Source organism: Sander vitreus, chromosome 22 (genome assembly GCF_031162955.1).
Source record: "Sander vitreus isolate 19-12246 chromosome 22, sanVit1, whole genome shotgun sequence".
NCBI classification, from domain to species: Eukaryota; Metazoa; Chordata; class Actinopteri; order Perciformes; family Percidae; genus Sander; species Sander vitreus.
In genome coordinates this window covers 8,793,615-8,806,053 of record NC_135876.1, presented here as the reverse complement: position 1 = coordinate 8,806,053, position 12,439 = coordinate 8,793,615, and the positions used below count along the sequence as shown (strand labels likewise).

At 40.6% G+C, this 12,439-nt stretch overlaps 1 protein-coding gene across 2 annotated transcripts in view; it reads right to left on the bottom strand.

Moving 5' to 3' along the window:
* The window catches only part of prkdc (protein kinase, DNA-activated, catalytic subunit), a 52,512-nt gene that overhangs the window by 35,981 nt on the left and 4,092 nt on the right, over positions 1 to 12,439 (bottom strand). Inside the window, exons 9-33 of one of the 2 annotated variants that reach the window (XM_078280279.1) lie at positions 12,370 to 12,400; positions 12,131 to 12,288; positions 11,861 to 12,007; positions 11,456 to 11,620; positions 10,634 to 10,802; positions 10,075 to 10,124; positions 9,811 to 9,915; positions 9,406 to 9,555; positions 9,030 to 9,139; positions 8,664 to 8,823; positions 8,187 to 8,273; positions 7,932 to 8,051; positions 6,862 to 7,021; positions 6,606 to 6,718; positions 5,653 to 5,740; positions 5,323 to 5,486; positions 5,045 to 5,197; positions 3,857 to 3,964; positions 3,452 to 3,678; positions 3,221 to 3,315; positions 2,092 to 2,194; positions 1,636 to 1,769; positions 1,204 to 1,434; positions 429 to 655; positions 134 to 342 (exon numbers count right to left, since the gene is read on the bottom strand). In XM_078280279.1, the coding sequence (XP_078136405.1) occupies positions 134 to 342; positions 429 to 655; positions 1,204 to 1,434; positions 1,636 to 1,769; positions 2,092 to 2,194; positions 3,221 to 3,315; positions 3,452 to 3,678; positions 3,857 to 3,964; positions 5,045 to 5,197; positions 5,323 to 5,486; positions 5,653 to 5,740; positions 6,606 to 6,718; positions 6,862 to 7,021; positions 7,932 to 8,051; positions 8,187 to 8,273; positions 8,664 to 8,823; positions 9,030 to 9,139; positions 9,406 to 9,555; positions 9,811 to 9,915; positions 10,075 to 10,124; positions 10,634 to 10,802; positions 11,456 to 11,620; positions 11,861 to 12,007; positions 12,131 to 12,288; positions 12,370 to 12,400 (3,464 nt within the window). Of the gene's footprint in view, positions 1 to 133; positions 343 to 428; positions 656 to 1,203; positions 1,435 to 1,635; positions 1,770 to 2,091; positions 2,195 to 3,220; positions 3,316 to 3,451; positions 3,679 to 3,856; positions 3,965 to 5,044; positions 5,198 to 5,322; positions 5,487 to 5,652; positions 5,741 to 6,605; positions 6,719 to 6,861; positions 7,022 to 7,931; positions 8,052 to 8,186; positions 8,274 to 8,663; positions 8,824 to 9,029; positions 9,140 to 9,405; positions 9,556 to 9,810; positions 9,916 to 10,074; positions 10,125 to 10,633; positions 10,803 to 11,455; positions 11,621 to 11,860; positions 12,008 to 12,130; positions 12,289 to 12,369; positions 12,401 to 12,439 lie in introns of those variants that run through there. The other variant, XM_078280280.1, reaches the window with a different exon arrangement.

The window sequence follows — 12,439 nt, the reverse complement described above, 5'->3', positions numbered from 1 at the left end:
TATTTATGTCGAATTGTGCTGTCTTTTTAGTATTACTGCATATATTGCACAATAACAAAAACATTGCATGTGGCTTTTCTTGTAACAGTGAGCTTAAAATGAGAGTAGTCAAAAATTATATACATGTACATACCTTTTGCGTGAGATTTTTGTCCGCAAACTGCTTTCAAGACGGGTGCGGTAAGGTGAGGCCAGCAGCGCCTTTAGTAAGGGAACACACACTTCTGGTAGGTTCTTCATTACCTCCACATCTGCCATGTTGAAACCTACAGAGGACGGCTCACACACCACCAGTGCCGTCAGCTTAAACAAATCTGAGACAAAGATGTCTTGTTCCAGAAGCTGTGAATAAATGAAGGAAATAGTGAGCAGAAAAAAAGAAGAATCATGGCTTTCTTAATGTCAGAGGGTCTTAAATTCAGCGATACCTTCCAAAACTCCTTGTCTCCTTCGACGAGAATCATGGTGGTAAACTCCAGCAGGCGAACGATGATGGTGCATTTGCTGAAGTTGTACTGGTCCACCTCTCTTGGGCTGAAGTGAGAGGTCTTCTTGCCGAGAGAGAAACAGCTCTCTGCTGCTGCCAGTTCGTGAGTTGCCAGCTCAGTCAAAAAGAAGTGTACTGCTTTCAGAAAGCGTGAATCCTCTTTGGAGCCTTGACAATAAAGGAGGGGGGAAAAAAAACTGTATTTATTACAATCACTGGAGGGCCAACACATTGTGTTATTAAAAATACATTCAACGCATACAGTATACTTGTGTATGTTGAGCAGATGATGTCAGAGAGTATTATTAGTATGCATTTTATTTGGTAGGTCTGATCATTTAATTCCTGTCAAAAAATTGTATGTCACTGATCTCATCCTTTTATTGGTCAAATTCCATATACACACACCAGCAAATTTGCAAACTTTACTGTCTTCATTTCCTATTTTAAATCCTACCTGGACACTAAAACATTTTGCACAAACTGTAAAGCTGTGAAAATCAAAGCCTTATGTAATGAATTTAATATGTAAATACTGTAATTTAATTTATTTATTGTTGTTTTTGTTTGTAATGGTCTCTGCTCTATGTCGAGCCATTACATTGCCATGCTACCATTGTTTGAATGGTAGTACTTTTATAAGTTTTTCTGTGTAAATAAAGTATTAAAAAAATAAAAATAAAAATGTCAGAGAGAGGGATTTTCTGATGACTTACTAAGCATGTGATGAGGCTTGATTATGTGTAAGTGGATGAAGGTGTTGTAGCAGTCCAGGGCAGCCAGCAGCAGGTCCATCCACTGCAGGGTGCCTCTGACACTGAAAGGACCCGTCAGGTCCCTGAGAGTGGGCTGAGAGAGGAGACCCCCGCCCTCAAACCGTGAGATCAGAAAGCCTATGCCATGATCCTTCAGCATGCCATCTACCCACTGAGGCGGAGACCTCTTTCCTAAGTCCGGTCACACACATCAGAGAATGTATTCACATGTATGACTTATAAATTAAACACAAAATAATGCATGACTGCGGTCAAATGCATGTAATGTAAATTGAATTATGAAAGGATAGCATTATTTTCTTTTCTTTTTAAATGAATTGAATCTGTTGTTTTTACTTGTTCATTTGATCAAGGCCAACCTTGGATGCTCACCTGGGAGGAGAGGTATGAACTCATAGAAGAGTTTCATGCATTTGTGGCGACACTCGGTCTGAGGTCTGCCAGATTGTTCCAGAAGCCATAAAACCACATCAGAGAGACACAGCTTCCCGTCAGGTGGAAAGCCCCTGGAAAAAGAGAGAAAGGAAAAAAGATAATGATGGAACATTTGACATTTATGTATACACATAATTTAGAATGTCTCATCATTGCATAAACATTAATGCAATTCAGCCTCTTGTACAAAAAAAGGACAGTGGACACTTACTTATACAGTATGTATTTATGAAATGTAATGCTTAATATACACAATTTAGCTCAGCTGATGAATTCCATTTTAAAGCAACTATATCTTGTAATTTTGTGAAGTTAGATTCACTAAGGTAAAGTAAAGGGAAGTGTTGTAGCTTAAGAAATTCCAAATGATACCCATGTCCACAGAGTACCAACCTTGGGATGCGTGTCTTTGCACTGTACTGATTGAGACTGGCGGCCTTATGATTGATGATTCTTTTCAGATGATCAATGGCACTGCAACACTGCTGCAATGTACCTGAGGATGGAAGAGTGGCAAGAAACAGCTTCATACCTTTTTTGATAATTCAATTTAAAATGTTCCGTTAAAGCTATAGTGTGTAGTTTATGTGGAATTCTAAGTAATGACAACAAAAACTGTCGGCGCGTCCACATGATGCAGCCTTCCGTGATCGCGCACCACCCCCACCCCTCCCCCCACGCAGTTGCTAGTAGCCAAGGAGGACACAGAGGATTAAATAAAGAGATGAGGGACTCTTCAGAAGAGGTCATTATCTTCACCTTTCTGCGAGTTTCTGTGCACGAAAGTCGCCGGACGCCACAATCTTCTGAACATAGTCATACTGAGAAATACAGAGAGTTGTGTGGAGCTGATAGTTTTAATTAACTTTGTAGCAACTCATTTGGCAATGGCTTGAATGTAACGGACGTTCATTAATACACACCAAAGCTTTAAGACGTGGGATTTTGCCAGTATTATTCGGGCTTTAGAAGCATTCTTTGGACATGTATACAGCGCTTTCGGAAAATCATAAATCTGGGTTTATAACCCACAGTTTGTGACAGTTTACGGACGTTTTTGGCTTACTGTCAGCTCTGTGTGTTTCTGTGGTTGTTGTACATAAACCAACTAGCAGCTGACAGTCTGGTGTAGAGATGCATGCCCAAAAGAAAAGCCCACATCTCCGTTGGGAAGGGGAAACACACCTACTTCTAATTATTATGAAAGACTTGGGTATCAACAGGTTGCTGGATATGGGCAAACATCACAACGCCAACGTTTTCAAGAAGGTGGTTGAAGGAATGAAAGAGGGAGGCTGTGTTTGCACGGTTGAACCAGTCCGTCTGCGGTGGAAAACTTTGAAAAAAATCCTATTTTTACATGGCTGCAACGCTATAGGGAATATTAGTGGAAAATTACTAAGCCAACAGCTTAGTCGGAATATTGTCTTTTTCGGAATAAGGGTAACAAACTGAATATTATTTGATAATGATAAACAAATCTGAGTTTCCTGTCTGAAAGCTAAAGTGGAAAAACAATTACCCATAGATCTCTCATCTGAGTGTGCAAGAGCCAGGCTTTCGACAAATATGACGAGAACTTCAAAGATAAACTGCTCCACCAAGGCCCCTTCCTCCCTGCAGGGACAAATAGTCGACAGCATGGAGCAAATACAGTACAACTGTCCAACAATGTGGTAATATAAACCCATTTTAACCTGGGGCTCCACGGAGACAAAATAAAAGTGTCAAAACAGAGACAAAAGTATCGTACCTGAATTGTCTGTAGATGCTATTAAATGCTAAGGCCGCACCAAGCCTTTTGAATCCATTGGGGTGGAGAGCCAAGCTGTAGATACGCTTAAACAAGGACTTCATGTTAGTAGGGCTCTTCTCTTGTTGCTTGGGGGTGGTTTGTTTGATTGACCATTTGACAAACTCTTCAATGCAGCGGCCACAGAAGTCTCTAAGAGTGCTATCCATTGGGTCAACCACACCATCCTGGCGAGAAAAAACAAACAAAAAACATCAATGTATGTGCTTCAAATGTCAGAAAGGAAACAAAGTGACATCTAGAATCCCATTGAGAAAATGTTTGAGTAGCATTTACTGATGCATGATCTCAAGTCTTGTTTGAACGTTTGGTCTATAAAGCCCTCCATAGAATATCAACACTTACCATAATGGCCTCCAGAACAGCAACTGTATCTTGGCTCTCAAACTTCTTGTTGTTGGTGAACCAGTGAATTAGCTGCATAACCAGCGGCTCAAAGAGCTGTCTGGTCACCTGGTAAAAAAAAAAAATCATTATCAAATACCGTCCGTCCCTCTGTAAGAACCAGGCTCAGTGTGTTCCCTCACTTGCTTGTGAGCCACGCTGACTCAGGCTGATAACAATACATAGGCAAGGAGTTATTATAAAACTGAAAATTAACCAACTGGAGGCTGGTGCACTGTACATGAGACATGAAAGATGCAATTTGTAACATTTGTAATTTTAGCAGCTAAGACAACAAGTGCACTCAACATTTTGTTCAGTTTTTAATACTTAAAATTGTTTAATTCTGACATTCCAATCATAAATGGCCCCTACCAAAACCATAACGGCAACACTAAAAAGTACTCACAATTACAGAGTTTTTCCTTCCATTATGAGACTTTACAAGCCGTTTTGGGCACCGCATAAGCCGAACGAATGTAAAATCAATGTGAGCATCAAAACTAACTAAATGACTTTTCTCAGAGCTAATGATCGTAATGGGACCCCAGTGGACTTCTTTACCAAGTTTTGTCTTTGAGCTTTTTGTGTGTTATTTATTTATTATCTGCTTTAGCTTTTCCAACATTTTAGACACAGACATGATAATAATAATAATAATGGTCCAAAATGATGTGAAATTGTATTTTGTTTTTACTGAAAAACATAACATTTTCTTGAGGGAGGACCCCTAAACCCCTGTCAAATACGTGCACCCAAGTACTCCAAAAACTTAGGGAAAACATTGCCATTGCCACTGCTAGTTGTTACTTTTTTTAAATGTATGTTTACCTAATGGACGACAAATATTCCTATTCCTGGTTTTGTTAGTCATTATTTTGTAAAAAGGGTAAAGGAATACAGCTCCCTTGACAGTTTAGTTGAATACTACCATATAATAAAATAAATGATCTAAACGAGATGGTAACTACATCCGTAAACTCCCATCAAGTATCTGTAAAACTCCCAAATAATCTCAGATTTCTTCAGAGAGATAATTACCATACTTCTCTCCCTGTCTGGAATACAATCTCTCCAAATTCCATGATATCCAAGGATATTTTTATGGGAATTTTGCTTGAGGTGTCTATCTTGTTGGAGCGCACATACCTGATCCACATCGCAGGCCAGACGCAGTAGCACAGGAAACAACCTCTTGTGCAGCTTGTACATAGGCGGCAACCTATTCTCCCCCTCAACCATCTGAGCACTCTTTCCAACCATGTAGACCACCAAGCTGTGGAGAAGCTCACAAGCTGCTACCTGCATCACAAGAGAAAGTGGATTCGAATAAGTTGGTTTTTCTTTTTATTTAAATATCTAAGTTTGCATTCAAATCAGTTTGACTGCCACTGACAGTGGCAACTCGTCGATGTTAGAGGACATACTTTGGTTTGTCTGTCACTTGTGGACAGAGCCAGTTCACTGATGTGAGGCAGAAAAGGGTCGAGGTAGATGACTGGCTTCATATCGGCGAACGGCACTGCGAAGCTGAGCCTTTTCTCAGAATCCCAGGCGACAAATTTCTTCATTGTTTCCTCTGATGAGACCACTAAATGTGAAAATAAGAAGCTTATGATCAACAAACACAGCTAATTTCTCTGTTTACAGTCATGTGTCAAGTGTTCTCAAACCGTCACTCACGGAGCACGGCCCAAATACCCACAATGTCCGTGTTAAATTGAACGAGACGGCGGGCTGGTTATGGAAATCCTCACCAGTTACGAGGTTCCTGTTCAGCTTTCCTCCCAGGTGGCCGAGCAACTTCACCACCCTGAGCCTCACCGTGACAAGAGGAGCATCTTCCTGCATTCACATAGAGGTAATCAGTAACTCTAAGACAGGACTTCTCAGGAATATGAAGCAATTGCCCTCATATCAAATATAATATATGTGATATATATATTCAATGTATGTGCTGTACAACAACAGGCATTGGTCCTGAAGAAATTCAGCTTTATAAGAAATTAAATTAGAAATTAAACAACTCACACAGGAACCCCTCAGTCATTTTGGGGGCATGTAAAGTCCTGCACACATCAGACACAGCACGTTCTCCTCCTTCTGTATTTGCATTGATTCATTTATTTGTATGATGTACTAATGCAGTGAACCACTATTCTGTGGACTGAAATGAAAAGTACCTGCTGCTATACAATAACTGCAGCTAAAGGTTGATGATTAATGCACATATTACTCTGATTTGTGGGGGTAGTGAGAGGCCACAGAGGGGAAACTCTGGACACATAAGAGGACAGAGGGGGAGAGACGTCCGATGGGAATGAATAACAACAGAAATTGATTTGAATATATGTCGCCTGATGGTCTGAATAACCTGCTAAACTTGTCGCTAGTCGCTTATAAAATATTAATAAAGTTGCATGCTGAAGAGTCGATAAATCTAGCGAGAAAGTTGCCAACGCTGTTCACAAAGTTACTGCTGCATTGCTTCATCAAACTACAAACTACAGAGCGGGCCAGGGCCCAAATCACAGAACCAGTGTGCATTAATAGCGCTTAAAAACATTAGTGGCGTTAAAAGGAATTTGCTTATTATCGCCTTCATTTTGACAGCCCTAATATATAATTACAACACCGACCACTGCAGAGAGAGATACTTCACAACAATACTGAAATAAATAAATACTCTTCCCACTTTCCCATCCAGTACCATGGTGAGCTGGTTCGACTGTTTCAGGAGCCTCGTCATCACTCGGCTGTATCCTCTGTCTGTATTTCTTGAAGACACAGAAGACATCACCTCCCAGTTGCTGTCCTCTTTGTCTGAAGACAACAACATCTGAATTAGACTTTTTTTTTTTGTATATTTGGCTCATATGGATTATCTTGACTTACTTAACAGAAATGATCTCAAATGTAACCAATTGGAAATGCTTGACCTCCCCCTGATAAGATTATGGGCTTACTGTTGCTGGAGGCGGTTTTCAGGTATCCATCCAGAAGAGGAAGGATGTTTGTGTAGCATTGCTGCATAATCTCCAGAGGAATGTTGGAGGACCAGTCCTCCAGGGCATCTAGGGCTACATCGGCCAAAGGAACATGGCTCAGACCCAACTTCAGAGCCGCCTGTACACACACACACACACACACACACACACACACACACACATGCACACATGCACACGCACACACACACACACACACAGACCTGTCAGATGAACTCAAGTCCCCCCTCCTTCTTCAGCACCCGTCATGTTCCAAATGTGTTCACTTGAATAGATGTTAATGTGTGATTGTGAAGATCCAGGATTTAGCCAAAAAATTTGAACATTGACAACATCTCAGTCCCTCCCCCTTTTTCTGCTAAAGCCCAAAACGGTCTCCTAAGCCCCTCCCCCCACAAGGGAGAATGAATGCGTGTGCCTGAGCAGTGACTTGACACGCAGTTAGACACCCCCCCCCTGGCCCTGATTGGTGCATCTGAACAGGGAGCGGTGGATTTTTGCAAATGGCACTACAGGCTGTAGGTGGTGCCAGATGTTTTTTTTAATTACCAGATTTTTTTACACACTCTTAGGGCGTTTCCACACCTATAGTTCAGACTTGTGAAGTACACATAGTTGGGTGGTTCGAGGTCGGATCACGTTGTCGCCACAAACCAACCGCTCCAGAATCTGACTGAAAGCGTGCCGAGACGAGTGGTTTGCTCCATTTTTGGTGCGCATCCGAGTGTGATTGCTGCGTCACACCTGCCCAAACAAACCGCACCAAGGGGGAACACGAACTCTAGTGCGATTCAACTGTTCAATTAAATGAGGCAGGTGTGAAAGCCCCCTAAATTGCAGCATGGTATATGGGCATATTATTTTCTCATATTACATGAGCGACTCTACAATTGTTTCCACTACCCTTGGTTGTGAATAACCGCACTAAACCCCCTACTGTACATCTACATTTGATCTTTTTGTTTTGAGATGTGTTCATCCGTCCTTATCTAGTTCTCAAAAACACAATGACACAAATGAAAGGATCCCACCTCCAGAGCAGGACAGTAGGCCTTGATGTCCAGAGCCACGATGCTGTGGTGCAGCGAGAGGACAAACGTCAAGCAGGAGGCCAGCAGCTCATCTTTGTACTGCTTCATTCTCACACACACCTAGTGAGAAACCGCATGTCACTTACATGCCCTACATATTAAGTTCCTCAGTAATGCTCCATTTTAATTTATAACAGTATATATATATATATAAAAAACATATTACAATATGGGAATATTGTAAAGAGAAGCTACCTCTTTTCCAAACTTAGAGAAGAGTGCAAAACAAGCACTTTTCACTGTGTCACTCTGGGTGGATGTAGAGCATCTCGGGCCAACTCCCTGTTCAAAAACAGAAAAAAGTAGGAATGCCACCCACGTTGAATACATACAAGTAATACAAATCTGAGTTTGTACAACCATAATGTTCAACTCTGCTTTCATCCTATACTGAGCTTACAGAACATTCATTCTTTTTGTCCACCTGGTCTCATACCCACCGCCTTAATACAGTATTCCTTTTATTAAGTGTTCTAAGTATGCAATAAAAAAAAAGCTGAGCTGTATTTAATAAGTAAGATCAGGTGGAAAACACAGTTTGATATTCATCCAACGAGATCCATTGGTAGAGTGCCCAGATTATATTTCAAGTGCCCCGACATAGAGTTCTGTGCGATTGCAAAAACAATAAATGGGATGACAGATAATGCTTTGTACTAGTGGAAATATTACCTGGTAGTACTTAATTCTCTTGGCAATTTTCATGGTGACAGAGAGCAGCTTGTAAAAGCCGCTGACAAGTGGGTTTCGTATGGAGTGGAGGATAAGTTCATGGCTTAAGTGATACATCCAGGACTGAAAATACTCCACGTGTTTATTCAGCAACAACTCGCTGCAAAAAAAGAGACAACAGTTTTTACCTGAGACTTCACATCTCACATGCTTAAAATGAACTATCAATGTGCGAGAAAACAGAGTATGTTCAATTTAAAAAGGTGATATCAGGAGCCTGCAGGTTTCACTGAGTTGAATTTGACACTTTTTAAGACCATTATAACATCTGGTAGACTGATCTCCCACGTGTGCTGTCTCCATCACCTGCAGAAGTCCACCAGGTTGATGAAGGCAGTGAAATCTTTAATCTTATTGGGCAACAGATGAGCTGTGGGGTCGGAGGAGGGGAGGACATGGGCCGCATCATCCGGAGCCTGCCAGACAAGAAGGCATGGGTTAGGGATCAAGGGACAGAAAGGCTTTTGAAGAACAACTGAATAATGTTGAAACTGATACTGCCAATAGCAAGTATACAATAGCTTTGACATTCATTCAGGATGTTTCATGCCATCGAAAAGAATGTTCTTAATCTTAAAAAAAAGAAAAAAAAAGAGAGGTGTCTGGGACATAATCATAATGACTGAAACAATATCCACATATCTTGTAAAAAAGCTAAATCAGATTATGTGCAGGATGTCACCTCCTCTCCCGTTGTCACTTTGTGCACAGACAAGTCCAATTTTTCCACAACTCGCAGAATCGATTTCACCAACTCGTCATAAAGCAGGCGGCTCAAAGATATGAGAGCAGGGTTCTGACTTTCAAAAGCTCCATCCAGAAATCCTGAATCCTGCGGAGGACGACACAAATGTAACACCGAAATCAAATGAAATGTACCTAAATATTTGTAATTCAAAATGCAAGACCCTGAAAGTAGCCACAAACATTCAAAACAGTTTTACAGTAGTACAGTTGTACTAGTCCCAACTACTGTCTTCAAAAGAGATGCTCAGGGGCTAAATGTTATGTAACGTGGAATATAAAACAGGCTGTACCAAACAAACCTGCTGAAAGCTAATTTTCAATTTCTCAAATTTGACAGTACCTTCAGCAGATCACAGTCCAGTAGGCTTTTGAACAGGGCAAGATAGTTCTGACTAGATGGAACTTTCCACTTTCCAGTACGAACTTGGGAAGACTCATCTTTGTCCTGAAAAAAAAAGAAAAGAACAAAAAGGCATATTTCTCAGTGCAGTTAAAAAAAAAAAAAAAAAAAAAAAAATGAATCAAGGATAATTTATTTGACAGCAAATAAAACATTCAGCTGAGTAAAGTCAATCATGACAACATCTGAAAACATGTGCCTGACCTCAGACAGCATGATGGGTTTGGAGCAGACACGAATCAAGCCCTGGTGCACTGAAAAAAGAAGCAAAAGTGAATGCTTTAGCGGATGTGATGTGCAATCACGTCACAGATAACAGTCATCCAAAAGCAGCATGCTGTAAAAATATGATTTTGATAACAATTTCCGTTTCTACTGTATATAAGAACAGAATAGAATGCCTTTTATTGTCATTATACCCATGTACAATGAGACTGAAGCTACTCCTTTTCCAGTGTCGACATGTATGTAAGACAAATGTAACAACATGGAATAAAACGAGTAGTGCAAAAGGAAAGGGGGGTAAGGTGCACAGTTCTGAGACGCTATATATACACATGTATACTATTACAGTCTGTTCTCTTATTTTTGTACTGAATCAATTCTTGAATCAATGAAAACAACAAAGTAAACTGGTTAATACACATTAAATTAAACCATCTACACCATCTTCCCAAACAGTATCTGATAAAGGGCAGCGTTTTCGTTTCAAAACATCATGACGTTCTTTAGGTAGCATGTGCTCATGATGAGGTGGACGTACCCACAGAGCTGATAAAACTCCACAGCACCGGTCCTTTAGAGGCCACGGCCACCAGCACCTTTAGGATGGACCTGCAGCAAGCAGTCTGCATTCTCTCGCTGTACTGGGGGAAGCTGTCGATCTGCACCACCAGGAGACGCTCCAGCAGTGGTGTGTACACCTCTGGAATCTGACACCATGGACACAAAGCACCAGTTCAAATTTGACTTTGACAAAATTTGTCTTTCTTGCTACTGTAGGATAAAATGGTGTATATAGGCACATACAGATACAGTTGAAAATCTATGGGGCTTGTCATTAGAGCCCAACTGATAAAGGATTTTTTAGGCCGATATCTATACAAATATTTGGTGAAATCCGATGATATATATAAAATAAAATCCAGAAACGCGTAATAAAATTACAAAAAAAACATATTTCCCTAACATTAGTTATTTGTAGTTATGAGTCCTCACTAAAATAATATGATAATGCAGTTTAAAAATAAACTTGTATGTTTTATTGTCACAGCAGAAGAGAGGAACATCAAAATATATTAAAGTTCTGATAAATAAAATAAAAAAATACAAACTTAAGATATGACTCTTAATGGGACATTGTAGAGCGCCCTCTGGTGGACAAACTATGCAACGGCAACACTCATAACATGGTTGAAGGGGGTTTTGTTTTCGTTTTTTATTTTATTTTTTAAATATTCATTTATCGGCCATTATAAATGCCGATACCAATAGTTTGGAAAATGCCTAATATCGGCCGATAATATCGGCCAGGCGATATATCGGTCAGGCTCTACTTGTCATGCTGATTTTCTGAGTCTGTTACCTTGTCCAGGTGAATCAGGACACTCGCTATAGAGTCCAGGAAGCTAGGCAGCTGGTAGAAGCTTTCGTCCTCCCCATCAGACTCAGTCAGGTACATCTGCTTACAGCGCTGAATCAGCTCTGTGTACATCAAGTCCACGTCTTGCGGGCAAACTTTCTTGCATGGCTACATAAAAATAAATAAAGATGTATATGTATTAACAAGTCTAGATTGTACACGGACAACAACAGATTCATCGTAAGATGGTCTAATGGATTACACAGGAAACCAAACGTGGTGCAACGGAAATACAGAGTATTAGTAACAAGCTACAAGCAAATCTGAAGTGCATGTGCAGAAATGTATCGTCCCAGAAGTTTTGGCTTTTACGGCTGTATTTAAAGCAAACAAGGCAATTAAACCTACGCCTGCAAAGAATCCATATCCTCGTATGGCAATGGACAGTTCCTTGTATGTCGAGTCCATGGTCTTAATGATGCCGCAGAACTTATGCATGAAGAACTTCAACTTGCTTTTGTGCTCCTCAATATTATCTGCCACCAGCATTGCAACCTTAAAATGATAAAAAAAAAAAAAAAAAGAGTGGTGTATCAAAAGCAGTTTTAATTTCATCATGGTGCTAAGCTGTCTCACACATTTTCTGTCCCTGTGTGGAAAAAGCCTTGAAGTGTTTACCTGTTTGAGGAAGGCCTCGAGTGCATAGTAACTTGTCTTCTTCATCTCAGCGTTGATGTGTCCACAGAGCTTGGACATGACCTCAAACAAAGCTCTGTAGTGGTCCATAAGGCAGCTGCTGAACTGGGATGCATGTCTGGCAAACAATCGGAGCCCAGCTGTTTAAGAAACAGAGTCAAAGAGGTAATCGTTCTCAAGGAGTTTTATCTTGAAGTTGCTATCGAAATAGCAGGCCTTACCAAATGTGACAGCATAGCGGCTCATGTCCACCTACAACACAAAATGGGAACGCAAGGAGTCATGTTACAT